This window comes from Aquarana catesbeiana, linkage group LG02, assembly GCF_042186555.1.
Source record: "Aquarana catesbeiana isolate 2022-GZ linkage group LG02, ASM4218655v1, whole genome shotgun sequence".
Classification (NCBI taxonomy): Eukaryota; Metazoa; Chordata; class Amphibia; order Anura; family Ranidae; genus Aquarana; species Aquarana catesbeiana.
Window position 1 is genome coordinate 21,898,108 of NC_133325.1, and position 22,123 is coordinate 21,920,230.

Sequence of the window (22,123 nt, forward strand, 5' to 3'; positions counted from 1 at the left end):
ACCCCCAAGAACACCACCCCCACCACCAAACATGGAGGTGGAAACATCGTGCTTTGGGGGTGTCTTGGGTGAGAACCTCCTTCCCTCAGCCTGGGCATTGACCCTGGATGGGTATTCCAGCATGACAATGACCCAAAACACATGGCCAAGGCAACAAAGGAGTGGCTTAAGAAGCACATTAATGTCCTGGAGTGGCCTAGCCAGTCTCCAGACCTTCATCCCATAGAAAATATGTGGAGGGAGCTGAAGGTTTGAGTTACCAAACGTCAGCCTGGAAACCTTAATGACTTGTTGAGGATCTGCAAAGAGGACAAAATCCCTCCTGAGATGTGTGCAAACTAGGACCGAAACAACTAATAGATTATGAAATTAAATCGATTAATCGGCCAGTAACATAATGGGGTTAAAAAAAAAAAAAAAAAAAAAAAAAAGCCTTTTATAATACAAAAAGAGCAAATAATCGCTACTGTAAATATTATTTTCACTGTTGCACAGAAAAAACAAAAAAACAAAAAAACCACGAACCCCTTACAGTAGCAATTATTTGCTCTTTTTTTTTACTATGAAGGGCTAATTTATTTTATTTTTTATTTTTATTTTTTTAACTCCATTATGTTACTAAATGTCTTAGGCCTTGTTCACACATCTATGTGTTTTTTGGCGCTGTTTGCAGGAACACACTACAGTTCATTTACCGTTCACATCTGTGCTTTTTTTCAGCATATTTGGAAAGGGTCAGGGACGTTTTTCAAACAAAAAAACTGTGTTTTTTTTGGTTCAATATACTTTAATGGAGAAGCTGCAGAAAAGTATGTAATGCGTTTTTGCAGCAATTTGTGTTTTTTAATCTGCCCAACAACAAATTGGCCAAAAAAAAAAAAAAAAAAAAAAAAAAAACCAAACCCACATACAAAAAAAGCAACATGCGCAAACCACAGCAAAATCACGTGCACAAAAATCAACATGCACAGCAAAAAGCACTGCAGAAATAGATCAAAAGCAAACTGCATAGGTGTGTACCGAGCCTTATGCTGACCACACCGATCAATTTTCAGATGAGAATATTCATATGAAAAATCTTTGTACATTTGCTGAATGAAAGAATGTTGTTTGAAATTTTCACTTGTTTTTAACATTCTGTTTTAAAATGAATGTCATTTAAGAATGAAAACCACATCCACTGTCTGATAATTCCTTTCACCAAGAATTTTTCTATTATTTCTAAATTTTCCCGTCACTGTGGTTGAAAACAAACGTCGATTTTACCCCACTAACAATGAAAAAAAAAAAAAAAATATCGAACGAAAGGAAGAAAGACATTGTTTTTGTATGGCCAGCATATAATATACTACAGTTCTGTTTGAAAATCTGCAAAACAGTTCAACTTTTTTTCTTTTTTTTAAAGAAAAAAAAAAAAAAAAAAAGTGATCTATGAGTCGGATATTTACTATATTCAACCTCTAATAGTATATACAGTATATCTCTCCTCTAATAGTATATATCTCCTCTAATAGTATATAAAGTATATCTCTCCCCTATTAGTATATACAGTATACTAACCAAACCATAGAAAAACGCAGTCCGGATGCATTCCAGGTGCTTTTCTGCATGCACGTTTTTGATGCAGTCCAGCGCTTCTCCCCCCCCCCTCTTTTTTATTAACCTTAAATAAGGACAAGTATGTTGTAGTGCGTTTTTGGTGCATTTTGGGTGGGTTTTTGATGCGTTTTACAGCGTTCTAGTACAGTCCAGAAGAAATGCAGCATGTTCTACTTTTTTTTCTGGAACTGGAACGCACGGGAACTGCTAGCACCGGTGTGAACTATGCCATTGAAAACCATATAACTTACTTTCCTTCCTTTTTTGATGCAGAAAAAAAAAAAGAAACACACTGGACTGCATGTGGTGTGAAGTGGCCCTCATAGTATATACAGTATAGGTCTTCTGTCTTATTCTCAGAGTGGATTAGAGATTTTACCCCCTAACCATATAGCTAGTTATTTTTACCCCTGTGTATAGAGATATTTAGGAATAAAATTGCCTTTTTTTTAAATTTATATATTAACTAAAATTATAAACCACTTTTATTTAAGGTTATTATCCGATTAATTGATAAAAAATAAATAAATAAACGGCCAACTAATCGTTTATGAAAATAATCGTTCGTTGCAGCCCTAGTGCAAACCAACTACAAGAAACGTCTGACCTCTGTGATCGCCAACAAGGGTTTCTCCACCAACTACTAAGTCATGTTTTGTGAAGGGGGTCAAATACTTATTTCACTCATTAAAATGCAAATCGATTTATAAACTTTTTTGAAATGTGTTTTTCTGGATATTTTTGTTGTCATTTTGTCTCTCACCATTATAATAAACCGACCAATAAAATTATAGACGGATCATTTCTTTGTCTCTTCGTACAAAAATCAGCAGCCGATCGAATACTTTTTCCCCTCACTGTACCTCCCCATAGAATAAAGTGAGCAGTTCACCTGTGGAGTACAGACACAGCCCCACTGCACAGGAGAAAGCATTAAACATTGGCACACCTCTGATAATTACACGTTTCCTCTAACAAATTCACCTTATAAAGAAACCTGCTTCATCCACATACTTACAATACTGATTATCTAAAGACAAGAACATAAATGTCATATTGAAGTTTGGCGGTGTTCAATGTGGTGGCTGCATTTGTTTTCCGGTTTTAAAGTTTTTTTTACTCCCTTAGTTTTTACCTGGTGATCCTTTCAATAACAAGTTTCCTGTCCTGGGGTGACAACACTCACTGTACTGTATGGAGGAGCAGTGTTGCCACCCCAGGACATAATCTGGCGGTTCTGCCAGTAACACTTCCTGTCCTAGGATGACAACGCTTGCTCACCGTACCGTACATACACATGGGGGTGTGGTCACCTTAAAGTGATAGTAAAAAAGGTAGGAGGTTTTTTTTCTTACAACAACAAATCATGTTATACTTACCTGCTGTGTGCAGTGGATTTGCACAGAGCAGCCCCGATTCTCCTCTACTGGTGTCCCCCACGGCACTCCTGACCCCTCCTTCTTGCCAAGTGCCCCCATAGCAAGCAGCTTGCTATAGGGGCACCCGAGCAGGCTCGCTCCCAAGCCGCTGACCATTCACACACAGAGCGCGGTTCGGCCCCAGCACTCTTCCCATTGGCTCACTGGCTGTGATGGACAGTAGCGGCTGTGTGAGCCAATGAGGAAAGAGACACCCAAGAGAGCCAAGGCTCTCGTGCAAATCGCTGGATCGAGATCCCATATTCAATGGGATATTCAACCGCGTATCGCACAGCAACGATGTCCGTCCCTTTTCTCCATTTCAGGGACGAATCAGGACAGAATCTTTGCCTGAATTTGGCCCTGAAACGGAGGCAAAGACGCACAGTGCGCAGTTTGCTCCGCAGCCGACCCAGAGACATGCGAACCGGCTCCATAGAGAGCCGGTCATATTCTCCTGCTATGCCAATTGGATGCGGGGAAACCCGCATAGGTGTGAACCCAGCCTAAAGTATGTGTGAACTCAAATCGCACTAATAATAGCAAAGTATACCCATCGTATAGGCATGCCCAACATTACTTTTTTTTTTTATGTTATTAATGCACAAGGTCTGAATGATTAGGCATCCCCCACAATGCAACGTCCAAGGTCTGAGTAAGTAGGCATCTTACCACAATGCCCAAGGTCTAAGGAGGCAATACCCTACAACGCAATGCACAAGGTCTGAGTAAGTAGAAATCTCCCTACAATGCTAAAGGTCTCAGTAAGTAGGCATATCCCCACAATGCAAAAGGTCCAAGTAGGTAGACATCTCCCCACAATGTCCAAGGTCTGAGTAAGTAGGCATCTCCCCACAACGCAAAAGGTCTGAGTAAGTAGGCATCTGCCACAATGCAATGTCCAAGGTCTGAGTAAGTAGGAATCTCCCCACAATGGCAATGTCCAAGGTCTGGGTAAGAAGGCAATTCCCTACAATGCAATGCCTAAGGTCTGAATAAGTAGGAAAAATGCAAAAGGTCCAAGTAGGTAGACATCTCCCCATAATGTCCAAGGTCTGAGTAAGTAGGCATCTCCCCACAATGCCCAAGGTCTCTGTGCGCACACACACTTCTCCACAATATAATGCCCTGGGTCTAAATGACTAGGCATCGCCTCACAATCAAAGCCCAGGTTCTGAGTAAGTAGGCACCTTGGCTTACACCAACCTTCCACCTTGCTGGCAAGGGAGGTTTGGGAGAAATCCCATCCTCACTATATATTCCCCTTTGTATCTGCAGGTAACCCAACCGTGTCTGTTTTGGTGGATTACTTCCTTTTCCATCTGGATTATGAATGTATTTACTCTTACACATATAGCCACCCTTCCCCAAATAGGAGTGGCTATAACCTAGCATTGCTCGGCTGATCTCAGTCTAAGTGGAGATAGATAATTCTGCATTCATTTGGTCTCCAAGTCCAGTGTCATCATTTGACTTGTTACTGGGGAAAGTCACTGATATTTTGTTCCCCCTGGCCAACCACTAGGTGTTTTATTGCCAGTGGTGCAGGCTGGGAGAGGACATAAATGTTGCGGCATGACCTTGTGGGTCTCCATTTCCCTTGTGCCCCTGTATGTTGTTGGAAGCCCTGTCCTCAAATACCTACTGCCTAGGAAGGGCAAACATGTGCTCACAAGACTAGACCGGAGTTTGGGGCCTTCGTTTCAAACTGCCCTGCTAGATGTGGTCTTCCCAGAGGGGAGTGGAACTGAGCCCAGGAACTCGTCCGAAACATGGTGTCTTACCAGGGAGCCCATTACTACTACCTCACCTACAGGCAGGAGCACCTACAGGCAGGAGCCTAAACTCACAGGATGCCGGGTCGGCCTAGAAGGTTCTATAGCTGCGAAGACTGAGGTGGTTTTTCACTTTTTGGTCCAATCACAAGAGTCTGCTGTGACCTCAGGGGTGTCCTGTGCTCTCACCCTCTCTCCCACAAAAGTTGCTAAACAAAAACACTCAGCAAGGAAAAGACCAAAACGGTGTTGAAGTCAATCTATTGGCGTCAACAAAAATTGTGGCCGTCTGCAGACAGGCACTGACTCTCTGTTGCATAATTGTGAATGAAATGGGTAAAAAGTTGGCTTCAGCTCCTGTACTCCACCTGTAGAGAACTCCTCATATGCATGAGTGCCTCTACAATTAAGCCCAAAAAATGCATAACGTGTCTGAGGAGCTCTCTACAGCTAGAGAAAAGGAGCTCAAGCCATCTTTTACCCATTTTATTCACATTTATGCAACAGAGAGTCAGTGTCTGTCTACAGATGGCCACCATTTTGTTGAAGCCAAAAAAGACTGCAAGAAAAAGATCAATGATGTTGAAGCCAATCTACTGGCTTTAACAAAATGGTAGCCATCTTCATACAGATACCGACTCCCTGCTGCATAAAATGTGACTGAAATGGGTAAAAAGATGGCTTGAGCTCCTGTTCTCTACCTGTACAGAATGCCCCAGACGCGTTACGCCCTTTTCGGGGCTTAATCGTATAGACACTATGCATCTGAGGAGTTATCTACCAGGTGAACAGGAGCCGAAACCAACTTTTACCAATCTCATTCAAATTTATGCAACAGGGAGTCGGTGTCCGTCTGCAGATGGCCACCATTTTGTTGATGCCAATAGATTGCAAGAAAAAGGATCAACGGTGTTGAAGTCAATCTATTGGTTTTAGGGCTGTTACTGATTCAAATTTTCATGTTCGATTAATCGGTTTTTTTTTAATCGTTTAATCGACTAATTTCAGTTATAAACGCACATACAGATCAAACTACTTTTAGCTGATTTAGCACCGTTGTTATGGCAACGTCCGAAGCCGGACATAGCGGGGGCATGGCTAGGACGTCACACGTCATAAACTCAGCCTCACCGTGACCATAATCGCAGCCTCACCGTAGTCAGTGCCTGTGCCTGGATTACACAGTCTTCAGGCATCTCCCCTTTGTGTCTCCGAGCGGAGTGTGAAAACTTTGGCCGCGCTGAGAAAAGTCCCGCCCTCCTCCTAGATCATCTCGTGTGATAGACAGAACGCTGCGTCTACAGGACAGAACGCTGCGTCTGTCACACGAGCCGATATAGGAGGAGGGCGGGAATTTTCTCAGAGCCCGGCCAAAGTTTTCACACTCAGCTCAGAGAAACACAGTGGGAGATGCCCGCAGACTGTGTATGACATATAGTGGAGGAGGAGGAAGCGGAGCGGTCCAGCCACAGCTTGGCCCAAAGCGGCCCCAGGGCAGGCAGCCTACCAATCAAAAAAATTAATGGATTGATCGCGGAAATTAATCTTTAATTTCCACAGCCCTAAATGGTTTCAACAAAATGGCGGCCATCTGCCCACAGACACCGACTCCCTGTTGCATAAATGTGAATGAAATGGAGGAAAAGATGGCTTCAACTCCTGTTCTCTTAGTTTTGGTTTCAATGTATTGGTTGTCACTGGTGGGTTGGTAAGTGCTATGGGTCAACTATGGAAGCATTTCAATGCAAGGCAACCAACGCCATGTAGAGGGTGAGCGCTATACACATAAAAGTTTGATAAATACACCAACAAAAGGAAGAGACAAGACATCTGTGTGCTTTTATCGACCAATATAGGTTTTGATTTGTACTGAAGCTTTGACTGCCTATCCTGATGAAGAGGATTATTCTGTGAAATACATTGAATCAGGTAATCTGTCATTCTCCGACATTACATGTATTGATCTACAGCACTCTAGGATGCTAATAGATTATGAAAATACTATACACGACACAAAGTGCCCTTTGGTGCGATATGTGGACAAAAAAAAAGAGGGAAGTTTTTGATGTGATAAATGCAGATACACAGGATACATTTTAGTGATTGTTCCTTGGCATCCACAACGCCATTTAATTTGTGCTGTGCGAGTAAAAAACAATAAATTATGATATTAAAATATCCTTAAAGTCCCAATTTTTGTAAGGTCGAAGTGACCCATCAGTGGGCAAAGGTACTGAAACATTGAGGGGGGGGGGGGGTGCAAGGTGATCTATAGCCATGTAGCTCCCAGTGCCATCAGCCTGCTCAGGGACAAGTTATAATAAAAGGACGAGACCACAAGTTTACTTTCTCCAAGACAGCGGGCAGGGGATCGTCTCCCCGCACCTACTGTCAGTCTGAAAATGGCGTGGTTGTGAGCCTGCACAGGAAACTGAATGAGAAAAACAACAAGTCCCATCTTCCACCGCAGCAGACAAGCCCTGTAGTTTCAATGGGCCGCGAGCCGATTGTAGTCCATTCACACCCTCTCCCAACCCCCCCCAGCCTGCATGCCAACAGTCCATACAGCGGTACTGAAACCTGGGAGGGAGGGTGTAGGGGCCCGATATTGCACCCACAATCTGCTGGAGTGCCGGTGACAGATTTATGTTTATTCTGCATGGTCTCGGCTTTTAAAAAAATAGAACATGCTTGGGGGCTTTCGCTAATCTGCAAAAAAAAAAGCAAAAAACAACTGTGGCAGGAAAAAATGGTTGGAGTACAACTAAAGGCAGCATGTGTCTTTAACGTGAAACTGATCCCCAAAAAGCAGTTCTGCTATGTACTACAGATGAGCAGCCCGCACAGGCAAAGCCACGGACCCTTACATTGCCGCCTGTTTCCAGGTCTCGGGCGCACGCAAGCCCTATAAAATAAAATGGTGGGTGTTGCAATTTTTTATTGTCACACGGTATTTGCGCAGTGGTTTTTCAAACACAATTTTCGTGGAAAAAAGTACAATTTAACTGATCTTATTGTACACAAAACACCAATTTTTTGGGCAAAATATAAGAGATGGTGTTACGCGGAGTATAATGATACCCAACATTTCACGCTTGAAAATTGTGCCCACCTGTAGAATGGCACCAAACTATGGTACTAAAAAGTTAAAAAAAAAAAAAAAGCCTTCAGAACCATGTTATCTTAATGCACTTTATGTATTAAAAAACAAAAAAAAACCCCAACACCTGTGTGTAGCAGCCCCCGCAATACCTACCTGAGCTCCATCTCTATCCAGCGATATTGCACGAGTGCCTCAGCTGTCCGGGACTCTCCTTCCTGATTGGCTGAGACACAGCATGGGGCGCCAACGAGGGACCCCAGAAGAGGAGGATTCAGGATGCTCTGTGCAAACACATTACACAGAGCAGTTAAGTAGAACATGTTATTTTAAAAAAAAAAAAAAAAAAATTCTCCATAGGCAACGCTTTAAACACCTTTACAGGTTACCAGTTTAGAGGTACACAGGAGTTTTTTGGTTTTTTTAGATTAAACTTTATTGCTATCACAAGGGATGAACACCATCTCTAGTGACACCATGGGTCATGACAGGTCCTCTTTTCTACAGGTCTATTCCCCAAATCGCTCCTCTGGCCTCCAATCAGATTGGTCCGATCGGCTGCTTTCCTGGCCGCCAATGGAACAGAAGTGACACAATCCTCATCTCTTCTGGTTTCAGAGAGGGATGAACAATGTCAGTTCCCTTCTCTCTGTGTAGTGATGCCGTCACCGCTGGTGGCATCACTCCCGGGCTCTGTGATTGGACAGCAGAGCCTGGGAAATTGGGACCCCCATCCGCCACCCACAGAAGTGATTGACTGGCTGTCATGTAAATCACTTCTACTGAATCGCCAGATGCAAATTCTGATACCAGTAGGTGCGGGCATCGTCCCAGTATAACCACTTTGACCTACGGATGTCCTACGTGGTTAAACCCTCAAATAATGACGTACGTTGTAAAAAGCAGAGGCCGCGGAGAATGGAAGTAGCAGCAATTCTTTTATGTTGCGGTATATTTACGCAGCTGTTTATTATTCCAGCTTTAATTAATTTTAGTGACACATTGTATCAAATTTTTTGGTAAAGTATATAAAGATGGGATTGCGCCAAAAACATACATATCAATCCAAGCAATTATTGCTCTCACACCGACCTTCATATCTCGTGTGTGTGGTGCAATTTATTTAAAATACATGTGCGGGCAGTGGATGGTTTAATATAAAATATGATGCATATTATTAGGTAAACAACTTTGCACCCGCGCTATAACCGAAAGACGCCTACAGCGCGGGCTTCCTTTGCCGGGAGGGCGTCCGCGTACCTCCTCCCATTCTCGGGCGCCCTCTGCAATCACCGAGTCCTCGGGACCGGGCTGATCACTGAGCAAGAGAAAGGGCCAATCACAGCAGGCCCTTTACCACGTGATCAGCTGTTTTCTCCCCCCCTCCCCCCCCCCCTCTTTCTTCACATTGTCAGCATGAAGAAAAGAAGCAAGCCATTAACAGTGACAGTGCCGCCAATCAGTGCCCATCAGTGCGGCCAATCAGTGCCCACCAGTACCAAGTGCCTTGAATCAGTGCCATGTAAAAATGCGGCCAAACAGTGCCGCTCATCAGTGCCACCTAACAGTGCCCATCGGTACTGCTCATCAGTGCCACCTAACAGTGCCCATCGGTACTGCTCATCAGTGCCACCTAACAGTGCCCATCGGTACTGCTCATCAGTGCCACCTAACAGTGCCCATCGGTACTGCTCATCAGTGCCACCTAACAGTGCCCATCGGTACTGCTCATCAGTGCCACCTAACAGTGCCCATCGGTACTGCTCATCAGTGCCACCTAACAGTGCCTATCGGTACTGATAATCAGTGCCAAGTGCCTCGAATCAGTGCCACCTAACAGTGCCCACCTGTCCCACCTCAGTGAAGGAGAACAATTACCCGTTTGCAACATTTTATAACAAAAATAAGAAAAAAAAAAAATATTCGCAAAACTTTCTGGTCTTTTTTTTTTTGTTTATTTAGCAAAAAATAAACCCCCCAGTAGTGATTAAATAGTTACCATAAAAAAAAACCTCTATTTGTGTGCCCAGTAAAGCAAGTGGTTAATGAATATTGCCCGCTTCCAATAGTCTACACTGAACTGTATTGCGGTCATAGGCTTTTCATGGTCACATTGGTGGTGCACTCAATAAAACTTCACATTTGAAGTAATGTAAAGTAATGTGAGGTTCCTGGGAGTGCAGCCAACTGCCCTGGGAATGGACACCAGAGGAAAACCAACTGATTGACTGATTAAATGAGAAGAGCGAATGGAAGACAAAGAGTCAAGAAAAACTTCCAAAGAGATAAGCTGAACAGCAAGGTCAAGGTATGGTCCTGTGCAAAAGTTTTAGGTCTGGAGACACACTTGGCTAGTCCATCACTTTTACCCTCAGCTTCTTTAGCAAGGCAGTGGTCGTCTTGGAGGTGTTTGGGGTGGTTATCTTGTTGGAATACTGACCTGGGGCCCAGTCTCTGAAGGGAGGGGATCATGCTCTGCTTCAGTATGTCACAGTACATGTTGTCATTCATGGTTCCCTGATTGATCTGTAGCCCCCCCAGCACTCATGTTATACCGCTGTATGGTCTTGGCCACTGTGCTGCAGCTCAGTTTCAGAATGTTGTCAAGACTCATATAGCCTAGGCCAGGGCTCAAAATGTCAAGTCCTGAGCCACTAGCCAGGCCTTGAGAGTTACTTGCCACCAGTTGCCCCACCCAATCCCTTTCCCGCCCCACCCCCAAGTCCGCCCCTAAACATGCCCTCATAAAATTACACGGTTAAAATGTTTTATGCAGAATTAAGTTCCACAAACAATATTGTTAAAGTAGTTGTTGGGGAGGGGGGTAAGGAAAGTAATCGAGCGGCAGCGCAGCCACCCGAATACTTCCACCTGACAGGCAGGAGTCTGCCTATGCGATTTACACACAAACCCCCAGGGGCTGAAGCCACCGGATTGTGTGTGAACCCCCCCCCCCCCACTGTCAAGTCTGTACCATGTGCCTTTACACACAAACAAACTTTAACCGCTTGCGGCGTCATACGGCAGCAGGTCGGCACGTTCCCACGAACCGTTGTAGCTGTACATTGGTCCCTTTAAGCGGCATAGCAGGCGCAAGAGCCAGAGCAGGGACGTGTGTGTGCGAACACACAAATCCCTGTTCTGTGAGGAGAAGAGATGCAGATCGTTTGTCCCTACTAGCTAGGAACAACAATCTGTCATCTCCTCTAGTCACTCCCATCTCCCTAGTGTTAGAAAACACACACACACACACAGTTAACCCCTTGATCGCCCCCCTAATGTTAACCCCTTCCCTGCCAGTGACATTTACACCGTAATGAGTGCATTTTTATAGCACTGATCGCTTTATAAAATGTCAACGGTCCCAAAAAACCGTCAAAAGTGTCCAATCTGTCCGCCGCAATGTCGCGGTCCCGATAAAAAAAAAAAAAAATTTGTAATAATTAAATACCATAAATCTATCCCCTATTTTGTAGCAAACCAATCAATATACACGTATTGCGAATTTTATTAGCAAATATATGTAGAATACCACATATCGGCCTAGACTAAGTAAAAAAAAAAAAAAAAAAAAGTATTTATTTTAAATTGGGGATTTTTATTATAGCAAAAACTACAAAATAGTGTTTTGTAAATTGTCGCTCTTTTTTGTTTATAGCGCAAAAAAAATAAAAATAAAATAACAAACACAGAGGTGATCAAAGAAATCTCTATTTGTGGGGAAAAAAGGCATCAATTTTGTTTGGGTACAGCGTTGCACGAGCCTGCAATTGTCAGTTAAAGCGACGCAGTGCCGAATAGCAAAAAAATGGCCTTGTCATTAAGCAGCCATATCTTCCGGGGCTGAAGTGGTGAATGACATCCCAGTCTTAGTCCGTAGGGTTCAATATTGAGTTGGCCCACCCTTTGCAGCTATAACAGCTTCAACTCTTCTGGGAAGGCTGTCCACGGGAATGTTTGACCATTTTTCCAGAAGCGCATTTGTGAGGTCAGGCACCGATGTTGGACGAGAAGGCCTGGCTCGCAGTCTCTGCTCTAATTCATCCCAAAGGTGTTCTATCGGGTTGCGGTCAGGACGGTCAAGTTCCTCCACAAACTGTTGTCACCCTCCCAACAAGCTGCTTGGCGATGGTCTTGTAGCTCATTCCAGCCTTGTGTAGGTCTACAATCTTGTGCGCGACATCCTTGGACAGCTCTTTGGTCTTGGCCATGGTGGAGAGATTGGAATCTGACTGATGGCTTCTGTGGACAGGTGTCTTCTATACAGGTAACAAGCTGAGATTAGGAGAACTCCCTTTAAGAGAGTGCTTCTAATTTCAGCTTGTTACCTGTATAGAAGACACCTGGGAGCCAGAAATCTTGCTGATTGGGGATGAAATACTTATTTCACTCATCAAAATGCAAATCAATTTTTTACTTTTTTGAAATGTGTTTTTCTAAATATTTTTGTTATTCTGTCCTCTCACCATTATAATAAAGTTACCATTAAAATTATAGACTGATCATTTGTCAGTGGGGCAAACGTACAAAATCAACAGAGGATCAAACACTTTTTTTTCCCCTCACTATAGACCAGTGATGGCGAACCTTGGCACCGCAGATGTTTTGGAACTACATTTCCCATGATGCTCATGCACTCTGCAGTGTAGTGGAGCATCATGGGAAATGTAGTTCCAAAACATCTGGAGTGCCAAGGTTCACCATCGCTGCTATAGGCCAACACGTTTAGAGGGAGTTTAGAGACAAAAAAAAAGTCAGTTTTTGAGCTCAAGTGCACATGAGGCCTTAGAGGCAATCGCTGCAAACAAGTGATTTCTGGAGCTCCCAATGAGACTTCTGCACCCGCCAACAGGTAGTTTGATCCCCTCTAAGTCAGCAAACAACCCCCGCCATCTTGGGTTGGAAGGGTTCCTACCCTTTCCATAGATGTTCAATGGGCTTCAGATCAGGGCTCATAGATGTCCACTTCAGGCCAGTCAAGTTCCTCCACCCCAAACTCGCTCATCCATGACTTTATGGTCCTTTCTTTGTGCACTGGTGAGCAGTCATGTTGGAAAAGGAAGGGGCCATCCCCAAACTGTTCCCACAAAGTTGGGAGCATGAAATTGCCTTAACCACTTGCCGACCGCCTCACGCATATATACGTGAACAGAGCGGCACGGGCAGGCAAAATCACGTACCTGGCACGTGATTGCCTTCCCGCGGGCGGGGGGTCCCATCGGACCCCCCCCCCCGGTGCCAGCGGCGGTCGGCATTTGTCTAGGAGCGATCAGAGATGAGGGGGAGGCCATCCGATCGTGGCCCCCCCCTCGCGATCGCTCCCAGCCAATGAGAAACATCCCCTGCCTGTGTATAGTACACACAGGAAGAGGATGTGATGTCATCTCTCCTCGGCTGGGCAGTTTCCGTTCCGACGCCGAGGAGAGAAGACATCCGAGTGAGTGTAAAACACACACACACACACACACACACACACACAGTAGAACATGCCAGGCACACTAAACACCCCCGATCGCCCGCCCCCCCCGTCACAAACTGACACCAAGCTGTTTTAATTTTTATTTCCCGATTACTGATTGGTGTCAGTTTGTGATAGTTAGAAGTGGTAGGGCAGCGAGTATTAGCCCCCTGTAGGTCTAGGGTACCCCCCTAACAAAGTTTTAACCCCTTGATCACCCCCTGTCACCAGTGTCGCTAAGCGATCATTTTTCTGTTCGCTGTATTAGTGTCGCTGGTGACGCTAGTTAGTGAGGTAAATATTTATGTTCGCCGTCAGCGTTTTATAGCGTCAGGGACCCCCATATACTACCTAATAAATGTTTTAACCCCTTTGATTGCCCCCTAGTTAACCCTTTCACCACTGATCACTGTATAACCGTTACGGGTGACGCTGGTTAGTTTGTTTATTTTTTATAGTGTCAGGGCACCCGCCGTTTATTACCGAATAAAGGTTTAGCCCCCCAATCGCCCGGCGGTGATATGCGTCGCCCCAGGCAGCGTCAGATTAGCACCAGTACCGCTAACACCCACGCACGCAGCATACGCCTCCCTTAGTGGTATAGTATCTGATTGGATCAATATCTGATCCGATCAGATCTATACTGGCGTCCCCAGCAGTTTAGGGTTCCCAAAAACGCAGTGTTAGCGGGATCAGCCCAGATACCTGCTAGCACCTGCATTTTGCCCCTCCGCCCGGCCCAGCCCAGCCCACCCAAGTGCAGTATCGATCGATCACTGTCACTTACAAAACACTAAACGCATAACTGCAGCGTTCGCAGAGTCAGGCCTGATCCCTGCGATCGCTAACAGTTTTTTTTTGTAGCGTTTTGGCGAACTGGCAAGCGCCAGAGGCCTAGTACACCCCGGTCGTAGTCAAATCAGCACTGCAGTAACACTTGGTGACGTGGCAAGTCCCATAAGTGCAGGTCAAGCTGGTGAGGTGACAAGCACAAGTAGTGTCCCGCTGCCACCAAGAAGACAAACACAGGCCCGTCGTGCCCATAATGCCCTTCCTGCTGCATTCGCCAATCCTAATTGGGAACCCACCACTTCTGCAGCGCCCGTACTTCCCCCATTCACATCCCCAACCAAATGCAGTCGGCTGCATGAGAGGCATTTTCTTTATGTCCTCCCGAGTACCCCTACCCAACGAACCCCCAAAAAAGATGTTGTGTCTGCAGCAAGCGCGGATATAGGAGTGACACCCGCTATTATTGTCCCTCCTGTCCTGACAATCCTGGTCTTTGGTGAATGTTTTGAACGCTACCATTCACTAGTTGAGTATTAGCGTAGGGTACAGCATTGCACAGACTAGGCACACTTTCACAGGGTCTCCCAAGATGCCATCGCATTTTGAGAGACCCGAACCTGGAACCGGTTACAGTTATAAAAGTTACAGTTACAAAAAAAAGTGTAAAAAAAAAAAAAAAAAAAAACACAAACAAAAATAAAAAAAAAATAAATAGTTGTCGTTTTATTGTTCTCTCTCTCTCTCTCTCTCTATTCTCTCTGGTGTTCTGCTCTTTTTTACTGTATTCTATTCTGCAATGTTTTATTGTTATTATGTTTTATCATGTTTGCTTTTCAGGTATGCAATTTTTTATACTTTACTGTTCACTGTGCTTTATTGTTAACCATTTTTTTGTCTTCAGGTACGCCATTCACGACTTTGAGTGGTTATACCAGAATGATGCCTGCAGGTTTAGGTATCATCCTTTTCAGCCAGCGGTCGGCTTTCATGTAAAAGCAATCCTAGCGGCTAATTAGCCTCTAGACTGCTTTTACAAGCAGCGGGAGGGAATGCCCCCCCCCCACCGTCTTCCGTGTTTTTCTCTGGCTCTCCTGTCTCAACAGTGAACCTGAGAATGCAGCCGGTGATTCAGCCAGCTGACCATAGAGCTGATCAGAGACCAGAGTGGCTCCAAATATCTCTATGGCCTAAGAAACCGGAAGCTACGAGCATTTTATGACTTAGATTTCGCCGGATGTAAACAGCGCCATTTGGAAATTGGGGAAGCATTTTTTCACACCGATCTTGGTGTGGTCAGATGCTTTGAGGGCAGAGGAGAGATCTAGGGTCTAATAGACCCCAATTTTTTCAAAAAAAAGAGTACCTGTCACTACCTATTGCTATCATAGGGGATATTTACATTCCCTGAGATAACAATAAAAATGATAAAAAAAAAAAAAGAAAAGAAAGGAACAGTTTAAAAAGATAAAAAAGCAAAAAAAATAATAAAAGCACCCCTGTCCCCCCTGCTCTCGCGCTAAGGCGAACGCAAGCGTCGGTCTGGCGTCAAATGTAAACAGCAATTGCACTATGCATGTGAGGTGTCACCACAAAGGTCAGATCGAGGGCAGTAATTTTTGCAGTAGACCTCCTCTGTAAATCTAAAGTGGTAACCTGTAAAGGCTTTTAAAGGCTTTTAAAAATGTATTAATTTTGTTGCCACTGCACGTTTGTGCGCAGTTTTAAAGCATGTCATGTTTGGTATCCATGTACTCGGCCTAAGATCATCTTTTTTATTTCATCAAACATTTGGGCAATATAGTGTGTTTTAGTGCATTAAAATTTTAAAAAGTGTGTTTTTTTTTCCACAAAAAATGCGTTTGAAAAAAAAAAAAAATGAAACACCCACCATTTTAATCTGTAGGGCATTTGCTTTAAAAAAAATATATAATGTTTGGGGGTTCAAAGTAATTTTCTTGCAAAAAAAAATAATTTTTTCATGTAAACAAAAAGTGTCAGAAAGGGCTTTGTCTTCAAGTGGTTAGAAGAGTGGGTGATGTGTGACATAAGCTTCTAAATGTTGTGCATAAAATGCCAGGACAGTTCAAAACCCCCCCAAATGACCCCATTTTGGAAAGTAGACACCCCAAGCTATTTGCTGAGAGGCATGTCGAGTCCATGGAATATTTTATATTGTGACACAAGTTGCGGGAAAGAGACAATTTTTTTTTTTTTTTGCACAAAGTCGTCACTAAATGATATATTGCTCAAACATGCCATGGGAATATGTGAAATTACACCCCAAAATACATTCAGCTGCTTCTCCTGAGTACGGGGATACCACATGTGTGAGACTTTTTGGGAGCCTAGCCGCGCACGGGACCCCGAAAACCAAGCACCGCCTTCAGGCTTTCTAAGGGCGTAAAATTCACTCTTCACTGCCTATCACAGTTTCGGAGGCCATGGAATGCCCAGGTGGCACAAAATCCCCCCCAAATGACCCCATTTTGGAAAGTAGACACCCCAAGCTATTTGCTGAGAGGTATAGTGAGTATTTTGCAGACCTCACTTTTTGTCACAAAGTTTTGAAAAAAAAAAAAAAAAATTTTTCTGGTCTTTCTTCATTTTCAAAAACAAATGAGAGCTGCAAAATACTCACCATGCCTCTCAGCAAATAGCTTGGGGTGTCTACTTTCCAAAATGGGGTCATTTGGGGGGGGGGGGGGGGGGGGGGGGGGGGGGTTGTGCCATCTGGGCATTTTATGGCCTTCAAAACTGTGATAGGCAGCGAGGAGTGAAATCAAAAATTTATGCCCTTAGAAATCCTGAAGGCGGTGCTTGGTTTTTGGGGCCCCGTACGCGGCTAGGCTCCCAAAAAGTCCCACACATGTGGTATCCCCATACTCAGAAGCAGCTAAATGTATTTTGGGGTGCAATTCCACATATGCCCATGGCCTGTGTGAGCAATATATCATTTAGTGACAACTTTTTGTAAATTTTTTTTTTTTTTTTTTGTCATTATTCAATCACTTGGGACAAAAAAAATTGAATATTCAATGGGCTCAACATGCCTCTCAGCAATTTCCTTGGGGTGTCTACTTTCCAAAATGGGGTCATTTGGGGGGGTTTTGTACTGCCCTGCCATTTTAGCACCTCAAGAAATGACATAGGCAGTCATAAACTAAAAGCTGTGCAAATTCCAGAAAATGTACCCTAGTATGTAGACGCTATAACTTTTGCGCAAACCAATAAATATACGCTTATTGACATTTTTTTTACCAAAGACATGTAGCCGAATACATTTTGGCCTAAATGTATGACTAAAATTGAGTTTATTGGATTTTTTTTATAACAAAAAGTAGAAAATATCATTTTTTTTCAAAATTTTTGGTCTTTTTCCATTTATAGCGCAAAAAATAAAAACGGCAGAGGTGATCAAATACCATCAAAAGAAAGCTCTATTTGTGGGAAGAAAAGGACGCAAATTTCGTTTGGGTACAGCATTGCATGACCGCGCAATTAGCAGTTAAAGCGACGCAGTGCCGAATTGTAAAAAGTGCTCTGGTCAGGAAGGGGGTAAAACCTTCCGGGGCTGAAGTGGTTAAGAGCTCCCTTCACTGGAACTAAGAGGCCAAACCCAACCCCTGAAAAACAACCCCCCCCAACATAGTCCCCCCTCCACCGAATAATTTGGACCAGTGCACAAAGCAAGGTCCATAAAAACATTGATGAGGGAGTTTGGGGTGGAGGAACTTGACTGGTTTGCACAGAGTCCTGACCTCAACCCGATAGAACACCTTTGGGATGAATAATGCCCCGTACACACAGTCGGACATTGATCGGACATTCCGACAACAAAATCCATGGATGTTTTCCGACGGATGTTGGCTCAAACTTGTCTTGCATACACACGGTCACACAAAGTAGTCAGAAAATCCGATCGTTCTGAACGCGGTGACGTAAAACACGTACGTCGAGACTATAAAAACGGGGGCAGTAGCCAATAGCTTTCGTCTCTTAATTTATTCTGAGCATGCGTGGCACTTTGTGCGTCGGATTTGTGTACACACGATCGGAATTTGCGACAACAGATTTTGTTATCAGAAAATTTTATAGCCTGCTCTCAAACTTTGTGTGTCAGAAAATCCGATGGAAAATGTGTGATGGAGCCCACACACGGTTGGAATTTCCGACGACGAGGTCCTATCACACATTTTCCATCGGAAAATCCGACCGTGTGTACGGGGCATTAGAGTTGGAGACTGCGAGCCAAGCGTCCCAATACTTTTGGTAATATAGTGTATGTTTTGGGACAGCGGCCTTGAACTTGTGCAAATCTCAATACCATCAAGGAATTCTGTAGTGAAAACCTGATGGCTGATGTCAGAAAGGTCTGTTTCAGTCGCAGGTCACGGATTCTCCAATAGGATAAAATGACAAAAAAAAAAAAAACACCACACAGCTAAAAGCACCCAAATATATCTAAAAAGGACTAAACATTGGACTAATCTGAAGTGGACTTCCATGAGCCCTGATCTGAAGCCCATCGATCTATGGAAAGGGTAGGAGCCCTTCAAACCCAAGATGGCGGGGGCAGTTTGTTCAATTAGAGGGGAACAAACTACCTGTTGGTAGGTGCAGAAGGTCTCATTGGGACCTCCAGAAATCGTTTGTTTGCAGCGATTGCCTCGAAGGTCTCATGCGCACTTGAGCTAAAAACCGACTTTTACAGTCTCTAAACGCCCCTCCATGTTAGCCTAGGTGTCCATGCACACACAGGAGTTTACAGGCAGGAAGAACAACAAACACCACACACAATCTTGACTAAAACAAAATTTCTTTTTCTGGGTACTTACAGTTTATTGACGATTTTGATGATGATGTTGAGATCCTGCAGCTGAGACAGGTGCTCTATGGGGTCATCCACCTTCAGACTGTTCACCTATAGAAGAGACACACAGGGAGGTAGAATCATGTACACCAGACTTACTCTACCAGGATCCCTCCAGAGGGCGCTAGAGTAGCATTTGCTTCTCAGATTGCCAATGACCTCCAATGTAAGGAACATTCTTCCCACTGATCACCAATGTAAGGAACATTCTTCCCACTGATCACCAATGTAAGGAACATTCTTCCCACTGATCACCAATGTAAGGAACATTCTTCTCACTGATCACCAATGTAAGGAACATTCTTCCCACTGATCACCAATGTAAGGAACATTCTTCTCACTGATCACCAATGTAAGGAACATTCTTCTCACTGATCACCAATGTAAGGAACATTCTTCTCACTGATCACCAATGTAAGGAACATTCTTCCCACTGATCACCAATGTAAGGAACATTCTTCTCACTGATCACCAATGTAAGGAACATTCTTCTCACTGATCACCAATGTAAGGAACATTCTTCTCACTGATCACCAATGTAAGGAACATTCTTCCCACTGATCACCAATGTAAGGAACATTCTTCTCATGGATCATCAATGTAAGGGACATTCTTCTCACTGATCACCAATGTAAGGAGCATTCTTCTCATGGATCATCAATGTAAGGGACATTCTTCTCACTGATCACCAATGTAAGGAGCATTCTTCTCACTGATCACCAATGTAAGGGACATTCTTCTCACTGATCACCAATGTAAGGAACATTCATCCAACTGATCACAATTTACTACCAATGTAAGGTGATCCTTTTCCAAGTAAACTCCAGTGTAAGCTTAAGACAGAATGCTGGGACATATCATGAAGCCAGCTTCAATCCACATACATACAATGGTTGTTCCTCAGCAGATGTTGGCCATCGCTGACAGTGGGGTGAAACTGGCCTCATCAGAGTGGTGGACTCGCCAAGAATTTGCAGACAATGTAAAGGTAGAGAAAGAGCAGAGGAGATCACCTCCAGAGAGTGTGTGTGTGTGTGTGTGTGTGTGTGTGTGTGTGTGTGTGTGTGTGTGTGTGTGTGTGTGTGTGTGTGTGTGTGTGTGTGTGTGTGTGTGTACACTAAATTACCCTTTCCCAGCCAGGGTTCCTTGAAAGCCTGAGGTTCCTTCAGATGTTCCTTGGAGCAATGAGCAATTACCAAAAGACCACAAATGTAAAGAGCATTCATGCTTTGCTAATGCACCATAAGCTGTATCTAAAGTAATTATTATTAGCAGGAGTTCAGAGACCAGAATTTTATTACAACGGTTCCTCTGTGTTAAAAGGGTTGAGAAAGGATGATCTAGATCAGTGGTGTCCAAACTGTGGCCCGGAGGGGGGGGGGGGGGGCCAGATGCGGCCCTTTCTTTGCCTTTATCCAGCCCTTGTGGCACTATCCCTCCCACCGCCACCAACAAAGGGGCACTAAATCTCTAAATAATACAGCATCATTCCTCCCACCGAAACCAAGGATGGGGCGACCATTCCTCCCACCGACACCAAGGATGGGGCGACCATTCCTCCCACCGACACCAAGGATGGGGCGACCATTCCTCCCACCGACACCAAGGATGGGGCGACCATTCCTCCCACCGACACCAAGGATGGGGCGACCATTCCTCCCACCGACACCAAGGATGGGGCGACCATTCCTCCCACCGACACCAAGGATGGGGCGACCATTCCTCCCACCGACACCAAGGATGGGGCGACCATTCCTCCCACCGACACCAAAGATGGGGCGACCATTCCTCCCACCGACACCAAAGATGGGGCGACCATTCCTCCCGCCGACACCAAGGATGGGGCGACCATTCCTCCCGCCGACACCAAGGATGGGGCGACCATTCCTCCCGCCGACACCAAGGATGGGGCGACCATTCCTCCCACCGACACCAAGGATGCACCATTTCTCCCCCTAACAAAAGATGGAGCATTGTGCACTTCCGCTGATGTCCAAACATTATCCATTTCTACTTGCCACACAGCGGCCCCTCTAAAGTCTTAAGGACAGTAAACTTGACCCTCCGTTTAGAAATTTTGGAGACCCTTGATCTAGATCATAGAGGAAACTAATCTCGGCCTGATGGAAACACCTTTTCCTATTGCTTCCAGCTGAGATAAGTGGGTACCAGCAACATCTACACGTCTTCTCCCCCAAATCTATAGAATTTAAAGTGAATGCGTGTAAAATAAACATTTACAGCCAGAGTCAGGCTGAAAAACACCTAGAGCTATCGAAATGTCCAACCTTCTGAAGGTACAAAGCCAGCATTATTCACTCACATGGACGTGGTCTGCTCCAATAAGATTGCAGATAATGAAGAAATATTAATAAGAATTGGATCACATGGGAACATTTCAATCTACATTCAATACCAAATGGAAGACTATGCGATTCTACACTACACTGAAGCCGCATTAAACTGGAATGTTGGAGGTGATTTCGTTGGTCATCCAAGTGTCTTCCTCCGTGGAAACCAGTGTCAGTATTTATATCCACACGGGTAACTCCATTACCTTCATCCAATCAACATGGAAATGTGAAGAGGTTGATGGTCTAAGAATAGGATGAGGAGGTGTGAAAGTTGGAGAAAAAAACCCTATGGTGCCATGGGAACCAATGGTAACTGTTGGCTAAAAAGGTAATCAAACCTCCAAAGTAGAGATCTTTCTCAGTTCTCTTTATGTCAAAGTTTGGCCCAGTTTGTCTACTACAACTCTACAAAAAGCAGACTTACCCATGCCAGTAAAGATTCCAATAATGTCCCTTGGAGCGCCATCTTCACCAACCGGTATGTACGGCCCTACAAAACAAAAACACAAGGTAAGTCAGCAAGAAACTGACAGCGGCCTCACTTTCCCAGCCTGTCGTGGTTTCATACAGGTAGCGGCTCCATATAGCAAGTCAGGTTTCTGGCTGGATACACATCTTCCATCCGTTGCTGGTCCCGCTAAAACACGTTATATTATTTGTTCGGTCCTATTTATTATAAATGGGCTGCCGAATTCATCTAATCTACTGGTCCACATGTGTCAAACACAAGGCCGGCGAGCCGGATGTGGCCCCCTTC

The 22,123-nt window shown here is 44.4% G+C and overlaps 1 protein-coding gene and 1 long non-coding RNA gene across 2 annotated transcripts in view; one reads left to right on the forward strand and one right to left on the reverse strand.

The window, feature by feature from the left end:
- The window catches only part of LOC141126696 (uncharacterized), an 885,136-nt gene that overhangs the window by 479,554 nt on the left and 383,459 nt on the right, over window positions 1-22,123 (forward strand). The window lies entirely within an intron of this gene.
- Window positions 1-22,123, reverse strand: part of NUMA1 (nuclear mitotic apparatus protein 1) — a 96,980-nt gene that overhangs the window by 69,892 nt on the left and 4,965 nt on the right. The window contains 2 exon segments of the mRNA XM_073612652.1: window positions 18,978-19,063; window positions 21,791-21,856. Of these exon segments, the coding sequence (XP_073468753.1) occupies window positions 18,978-19,063; window positions 21,791-21,832 (128 nt within the window). The 5' untranslated portion in view covers window positions 21,833-21,856.